The sequence below is a fragment of the Entelurus aequoreus genome, linkage group LG12, assembly GCF_033978785.1.
Source record: "Entelurus aequoreus isolate RoL-2023_Sb linkage group LG12, RoL_Eaeq_v1.1, whole genome shotgun sequence".
NCBI classification, from domain to species: Eukaryota; Metazoa; Chordata; class Actinopteri; order Syngnathiformes; family Syngnathidae; genus Entelurus; species Entelurus aequoreus.
Window position 1 is genome coordinate 28856563 of NC_084742.1, and position 7415 is coordinate 28863977.

General features: G+C 49.4%; 2 protein-coding genes across 3 annotated transcripts; one reads left to right on the forward strand and one right to left on the reverse strand.

Annotated features, from left to right (window-relative positions):
- The first annotated feature begins 362 nt into the window (after nucleotides 1-362).
- On the forward strand, nucleotides 363-2011 carry asgr1a (asialoglycoprotein receptor 1a). The gene is made up of 7 exons (XM_062065466.1): nucleotides 363-519; nucleotides 604-711; nucleotides 822-911; nucleotides 982-1047; nucleotides 1117-1215; nucleotides 1294-1448; nucleotides 1525-2011. Exons 1-7 carry the CDS (start codon nucleotides 462-464, stop codon nucleotides 1780-1782), a joined length of 834 nt encoding a protein of 277 aa, XP_061921450.1. The 5' UTR covers nucleotides 363-461; the 3' UTR covers nucleotides 1783-2011.
- Nucleotides 2012-2581: 570 nt separating this feature from the next.
- Nucleotides 2582-7044, reverse strand: si:ch73-71d17.2 (RPA-related protein RADX). Of its 2 annotated transcripts, none has more exons than XM_062065459.1 (19): nucleotides 6892-7044; nucleotides 6514-6616; nucleotides 6299-6452; nucleotides 6142-6239; nucleotides 5967-6086; nucleotides 5738-5904; nucleotides 5514-5670; nucleotides 5342-5450; nucleotides 5183-5274; nucleotides 4976-5113; nucleotides 4804-4899; nucleotides 4571-4744; nucleotides 4385-4509; nucleotides 4217-4332; nucleotides 4027-4077; nucleotides 3910-3953; nucleotides 3579-3824; nucleotides 3364-3513; nucleotides 2582-3298 (listed from the first exon to the last, which is right to left on the reverse strand). In XM_062065459.1, the coding sequence occupies exons 1-19, from the start codon at nucleotides 6952-6954 to the stop codon at nucleotides 3174-3176; spliced, it is 2328 nt and encodes a 775-aa protein (XP_061921443.1). In that variant the 5' UTR covers nucleotides 6955-7044; the 3' UTR covers nucleotides 2582-3173. The 2 variants fall into 2 exon arrangements, with proteins under 2 accessions (XP_061921443.1, XP_061921442.1); XM_062065458.1 differs by having other exon boundaries at nucleotides 3579-3839.
- Between the last annotated feature and the right edge of the window lie 371 nt (nucleotides 7045-7415).

Below are 7415 nucleotides of genomic sequence, written 5' to 3' on the forward strand. Positions count from 1 at the left end.
CAGCTAAGTGATGTATATTTCAACAGCCCTGTGGCAGGCTTGTGCCTATATTTCATTGCATTGTGGTCACTTTAGTTGATTTATAATGATTGTATTTGTTTTTTATAGGAAACCACACACACAAACAAAGAACTCATGCATGTCTTCAATAGACAATTGAACCTACAAATATGGACGCATAATTGCTGTCCTGACCCGACACCCTGAAGTGATTGCTAATCCATATTAAACCAGTCATAGTCGTCACTACATGACCTGTGACCCTAAGGCTCAAAATGTTGGCATGGTTGTGTGAATAAAAAGTGAACAGAAAAAGCATGAACTTTGGCACACGCACGCACACACACACACACACTACTGGTTAGTTCAAAGTTCTTGTGGCGGTCAGTCACCTCCAGCTTGCGTTAACATTTGGTGTCGGTTCCACTCTTATTCGCAGCGAAGAAAAACAGCTAACTGCCATGACGACTGAATACCATGACGACGTTGAAGACGACACCAATTCGTTCTGGACAAAAGGTACCTGTGTGTGTGTGTGTGTGTGTGTGTGTGTGTGTCTTTGCGTGTGTGAAATGATGAAAACTCACATGTAGTTTGTGTCAGACCCACCCCACGTCCCTCGCTCAGGTGCGCCCGCACTCAGGCGCCGCTTGTTTCCTGTTGTGACCGCAGTAGCCATCTTGATTCTGACCATTGCACTGGGAGCCAGCTGTGAGCATCCACACACTAACCCACACTGACCTGGTAGTGTGTGAGGAAGGACCAACAGGTGGCGTCATGCATGTGTGTGTGTGTGTGTGTGTGTGTGTGTGTGTGTGCAGACTCTAGGTTGTCAAGTCGTTTGTGGTCAGTAGAGAACAACGTTTCCAACGTCAGCCAATCACTACACAGCATCCAGCAGCTGGTCCAAGGTAACAACACTCCTGTACAATCGTCTTGTTGTTGTGTTGTCCGACGCTGTGCGATCCGTTGTTGCGTCAGAGGGTGCAAAAGGCGTGGAGCGACTGAAGTTTGCCGTGGAGAACAACAAAGAAGAAATCCTTTCAGGTGAGAATGGTCACATGAACGCCAGCTGAGTCACATGACGCCAGAGAGGTGACGAGTGCGTCGTTTCAGCCTCGGAGGCTTTGAAGCAGCTCGCCACTCTGGACACCATCAGCAGGACTGTGACGTCACTCAGATGCTCCTTTGAACGCATGATCAACAACAGTACAGGCGCGCGCTCACACTCACTCTCTCACACACACACACACACCTGGCTCGGTCTGACGGGTTCTGTGTGATGCACGTCAGGTACTACAATGGCAGGTTGCTGTCCTCTTGGCTGGCAGCCATTGGAGTCCACCTGTTACCACTTCAGTCGCATGCCGCTATCATGGCAAGAAGCGAGAGACTGGTGCAACGGGCACGAGTCGCACTTGGCCATCTTGCAGTCGGACTCCGAGTGGGTGAGTGGGTCACTCAATCCAGGGACAAAATGCTAGGCGGCGTTTTGCTGACAAGCTTACGTCTCTGTGTTCGTAGGACTTTGTCTTCAAGCACACGATGGCCTTCTACTGGGTTGGACTGAGTGACGAGAGGACGGGAAAGTGGGAGTGGGTCAACCATACGCCTTACGTCATGAACCGCAGGCACTGGCGACCCGGTCAGCCTGACAGCTGGACCAATCACGGCCTCGGACCCGGAGACGAGGACTGCGCTCACCTGCATGTGGATGGCCGGCTTAACGACCTACACTGCTCCACAAGGCTGAACTTCATCTGTCAGAGACACAGCACTTGACCACGCCTTTTTATGCAACCATCTTTTTATACCCCCGACCAGGGCACTTGACAATGCCCCTTTTAATCACACATCCATACCTCCCTAACCTGCGCACTTGACCATGGCCCTTACTCCCCCGCACACCCTGACCTGGGCACTTGACCACACCCCTTTGCGCATGTGCCCCCTTAAATGATCCTTAACATGCGCACTTGACCATGCCCCACAATAAAAAGACAAACAAATACGCCTGTGTTGTATGACAACAACATTTTAGTCAAAATCAGAACATTCCAACTTCTTCAAGACTTCCTTCATCCAACACACACACACAAACACACACACAGACACACATTGCCTTTGAAGGGAAATTGCACTTTTTAAAAATCCTTACGTAAGACAAGAACACATTGTTTTCCTTTTTTTTTTATACATTCTAACTCGTAAAAATAAACGTTAGTAAAAGTCAGCTAAGAATGGAGCCAATGGTAGTTGCTCTATTCTGCCTATAAAGCACTCTAAATAACCTCTACCGAGGTTTTTTATACACGCTGTAAGTATATATGTAAAGTAGTAACAGGCATATTCGGACAAGCGGTGGAAAATGGATTGATGGATATTTTGCTTATTTTAAGCAGACGACGGCGCATTACTTTCACAAATGCATCACATTTGCTTTTTTCTTTAATAACACTGATTACTACTACCTGCAAACTTCATAAGAGACAACAAACATATTAGAAAATCACTTACTGTACAATATCTCATCTTATTGGGATGCCGACTGATGGAATGTCCATATCTTACCGTTTAGATGAATAATTAACGTCATAATCCTCACAACGGGTAAAAAAAAAAAAGCGGGTAAAAACGAGCGTCTTCTCATATCTTTCTCATCATCTCCGGGTCTAAGTTGGATGTCAAAGTTGACCAGCTTCTTGGTTTATGTCCACAACCTTCTACTATCCAGGTGAGAGGCATGATTTATAATCTAGCATTACCTTTTACCAGCTCAGAGGCGTGAGAGCAGCTCCCCAGCTGATGATAAGATAGATAGATAGTACTTTATTGTCAATACAGCAGCATACGCTGGTTACCTCTCTGTGATCAATGTGCTGCTAAAAGTAGTTCCTTAACGTAAGCGTTTATAATATCACTAATGCTTGGTTAATGTTCAGGTCACGAAATGTAAATGGAGTATTGTTGGTGCTTTTTGGATGTTTTTTAGTGGGTTTTATGGGCGCAAAAGATTCCCATTAGTTAAATTGTTAGATGACTTTGCTAGCGTTTATTTACAAGGTAGAATTTTTTTTAAATTTTTTTATACGTGTTCTTCTGAAAAAAGTGCAGTTTTTTAACACCTCAACAACACACATCCTAAAGTGCAAAAACGACGAGGAGTTCTCACGTCATCCCCTCAGCAGGAACGCTCGACTCAAGACGACCTCGCTGGAGTCTCCGCCCAGATGACACGTCTCCAGCAAGCACACTAGCCTCTGATTCGCCAGCAGCGGTGCCGTGGCGACGAGGTCAACTAGCCCAGCAAAATAGTCACCTTTGTTATAATGGCGTGTTGTGTGTGTGTGTGTGTGCGCTCACCTGGTGAGGGTGGGTGTGTGTGTGAGGAGAAGGCTCCGTGGGACAAGATGGAGATCCAGGTATTGGCATGGGGGAGGGAGGCCGGCAAGAGGGAGGAAAACTGCGACTGAGGGAGGAAGATGGCGGAAACGACCGCGCCGTCTGACAAAACTGACACAAAGGTTATGTGTCACATGTGGCGTCCCGAAGGTCGGAGGTCACGGATGAGAAGCTACCTCTAAGTGTGAAGGTGTAGTAATCCTCTGAGTCAAAGGTGGCACCGAGGGACTTCAATCGTCCTCCCATTGCCACGGCAACCGCCTGCTGCTCCCCATGGGCGGGGTCGTAGCGCATCGCCAGCGACTCAACGGCGATGTGTGGGAAATCTGGGTGGGAGGGGCAGGTGGCAAAAGAGGAAGTGTCGTCGTCCTCGTCGTCATCTTCTTCTTCTTCGTTGGAGTCTTGGAGGAACTCCATGGAAGCTTCAAAGAGGACAACTGTGCAACCACATGATTTAGTGCACGTAGGCGCACGTAGGCGCACGTACGTACACGTGCATGTACACACCTGTTTTGTTGCTGTGCTCCCCTTGTAAAGTAGCTTGAGGTGGTCTGCAGACAGGCGGTGACGTCATCATTACATCATCACATTCATCTTTGATGAGTGGGTGTGGCCAATCCTCACCCCTTTTGTGGAGATTCCGAGTGCAGCGGGAGCTTCCTCTTCCACGGCCTACTGTGCGCGCGCACACACGCACACACGCACACACACACACACACACACACACACACACAAACACACACACACACACACACACACACACATTCCTAAATATTGGAGGTGAAATTGATCACCAACGCTTGAATTTGAATACCTGGCGCTGGGGGACAGCAGCGGGCGGGGCGTCCGCTGACTAGCAGCGAGGGGGGAGGAGAGTGACGAGGTTGAGGCGTGCAGGGTTGAAGATGTCCAGAAGAGGCAGTCCTTCTCCTTAAAACACAACAATCAATGTGCGCAAGTGCGTGTGCGTGTGCAGGTGTACCTCTCCTCGCCGGCAGTATGTCACCATGGTAACAGTCGCTTGGACACAAAAGGTGCGTCGCTCCCTGTAACACAATCCAGTCATCTCCCTCAAAAGCTCCGCCCCCTTAAGGAAGCCTGGCTCACCTGAAAGACGTCCTATCAGACATTCTTCTTCGAGAAACTCCCAACACGGAAGTGAACTCACCTGTGCTGTCTTTCATGTACGTTTCCAAGGAGACGGGAGGGGTTGGATATGTGAAGAATCCTCCAATGAGAGCCGAGCGCTGAACGCTTGCTTCATCGTGACGTTTCAACCACTTGAGGAATGCCCGGACCGCCATGAGTTTGCGATAGCTCATCTCTGAGTGGTGGCCCTGACCTGTCAATCAAGCCTGTGGTCATCTGTCAGTCAGGTGATGAGGTCACCAAGAGGTGTACCTGTGCAGTAGAGTTGCGTTTGCATCGTGTTGGTCAGGTAGAAGACGCCGACGGCTTTCTGGACGACCATCAGGCGAGTGCACACCACCACCATCACTGTATGCACACACACACACACACTTATGAGCACTCCTCTCACAAACACTGAAGGCTGGGATCGTGTGTGTCTCACGTGGACGGAGCCTGCAGTGAGTTTCTGGCTGTGAGGTGGAGAAGAGCTTGACCCAAATGGGACGGGAACTGGTTCCGTCCTCCAGTCGCAGCCAGCGATACTCTAAAAGCTCCATTCCTCCTACGGCGTCCAGGACGTCTGCCAACACACACACACACACACACACGTTTGACCAAGTTGACAAGCTGTCACCATGACAACCCTCACCTTTTCTCCTGATTCTCTCGGCACGTCCCGTGAATGTGACCAGGCCGATGACGTCACACAGACTGTGGTTAGGGCGGTCCGGCAGCTCCTTACTGAACAAGAGAGGACAACTGCGGTGGTGGGCGTGGCCACTGTTGGTACGGCGGGCCGGGGCGGTACCTGCTGTAGAAGCTGTAGGCGGGTTGTGGCGGCAAGCGGTCAACTGCCACTGAGGACTCCGGGAGCAGAGAAATACAAGCGGTGGGATTTCGGCTGTTCACGCTGATCTCTGCGAGAAGACGGAGGGGGGCGTGACCTCCTGAACGTCATGCGCGCTCGCCGGCGTACGTACCGATATCGTCGTTATCGGACTGGTAGAGCTGCTTGACCCGGAAGTGGCTAAGGCTGATGATGTCGCCGGGCTTGAGAGGGCGGTACCATGTGACGCACACGCTGTTCCACAACACCACACACACACTTCCTGTGTGGTCACACACCTCCAAGAGCGCCTGAACGCGACAGGAAGCATTGATGCCGCTTCATCGGTTTGGACAAGATGGTGTCGCCCTCGCTTACCCTGTAAGGACACCTGCAGTTGCTGTCATGTCTGCCGTAGTACAGCAGCTGTGACTTGGCCAGGATGCGCACGATCAACCGACGCCGAATGGCGCCGTGCAGCACGCCCTTATGCTTGGACAAGTATCCGTCACGCAAGTCTTTAACGGTCACGCTAGGACGACTAGCTGGGGACAAAGAGGTCCATTTAGGTGTTTTTAAAGACTTAACACTCAGTACACCAACCCACCTTCGTCCTCCTCTTCTTCCTCATCTTCCATAGGGGGCGGAGTCTGCTGCCAGGTGGCGCCGCTGAAGTCTACATTGTTCCACAGAGGAAGAAACACCAGCCGGTTGGCCCTCAGTGGACCTGAAGGATGAGCACATTTAGCGTGTGGGTGGGGCTAAGTTCAGGTCTTTGTCACCTGACACATCGGGGGATGCGGTCCAGGGCAGCGAGTCGCAGTCAGACACCCCGACCTCCGCCTCCTCATCTTTGATGTCCACACGCGCCATGATGAAGCTGCACACACATTTGGATTAAACACCGCGATGTCGACGCACGCGAGCAAGCTTACCTACCTGGGGGATATAACGCCGGGAGCCAATGTGACGCTTTGTAGCGCCGCGCCACGCCGCAGCCGGTTCTTCTCCACCAGACGGTTCAGCGTGGGATCCAGAGTGACGCGCAGGCGGCAGTCCATGTCGCTCAGTGTGACGTCATACAAGTCATCTCCTGGACAACAAGCCAGCAGGTCAGAGGTCAGATGTGGCGCAGGGAAGGCGGTGAGTCTCACCTGTCAGGGCAGCATTGGGGAAGTAGACCGACGCCCCCAGGTCTCGTGTGTAGCGGGACACGTCCAACACATGCAGCGTCTCCCTGCAGACGACTTCTGACCTCTGAGAATAACAGTGACACGATATCATCTTTTTTTGTATATATGATTAAACAAGCTTTGAGATGTTCTTATTTGGACTGCACCCACTTTTAACGTCACCAACATTGTATTCTAATTGAGATTCGAAAAGACTCGAACGTTAAATAAATAACAAAACGTTTTTTATCAGTTTATTATCATGTTCGCTAAAGCCGACCAACAACCAAAACAAGAGCAGCCATGAAAGCAGATTTATAATGCTCTGAGTGAACACGAACAATCAAGTCGAAACCTTACAGAATCTGGACGGCGTCTGGGCAAGTGTAGGATTCGGCGCAGGATGCAGTCCGAAGCGGCCATGTTGGAAAAGAAGATAGGTTGCCAGATGGAAAACAATTAAGGATCAAAAGTATTAACATGAAATGACCGTGCGAAGCCAACTGAGAGAATAAAAACAAAAATATTTCCCATAGCTAAAATATACTTGTTCTCAAGCCTTTCAATATGAAATTAGACCATATAAAAAAAATCAGGAAGAGATATCTGAAAGATCTGGCAGCCCTGCTTCTTGTTGACGCTGAGTTTGTTCAGCATTTAAAAAAATATTGAATGCTTCAAAGTCGTGATTTCCAATTTATAATATAGTCTCTAAAAATATATTTTTTTGCTGGATGTTTTAATTATCTGATTTCTAAAAATGTCTTTATTTGAAATAAATGACTTTTTATATAAGTTGATTGGCAACACTAAATTGAACCCTAGTGTGTTAATGTGAGTGTGAATGTTTATTTGTGTTGGCCCCGTGATGAGATGGTGACTTG

Bases quoted from the DNA above. Each gene is read 5' to 3' on its own strand.
- asgr1a (XM_062065466.1), top strand. From the start codon at position 462: ATGACGACTGAATACCATGACGACGTTGAAGACGACACCAATTCGTTC. The intron at 520-603 runs GTACCTGTGTGT...AGTTTGTGTCAG, and splicing joins CAATTCGTTCTGGACAAAAG to ACCCACCCCACGTCCCTCGC. The intron at 712-821 runs GTGAGCATCCAC...GTGTGTGTGCAG, and splicing joins CATTGCACTGGGAGCCAGCT to ACTCTAGGTTGTCAAGTCGT.
- si:ch73-71d17.2 (XM_062065458.1), bottom strand. From the start codon at position 6,954: ATGGCCGCTTCGGACTGCATCCTGCGCCGAATCCTACACTTGCCCAGA. The intron at 6,453-6,513 runs GTGAGACTCACC...CTTGTTGTCCAG, and splicing joins CCCCAATGCTGCCCTGACAG to GAGATGACTTGTATGACGTC. The intron at 5,905-5,966 runs GTGGGTTGGTGT...CTTTGTCCCCAG, and splicing joins GGAAGAAGAGGAGGACGAAG to CTAGTCGTCCTAGCGTGACC.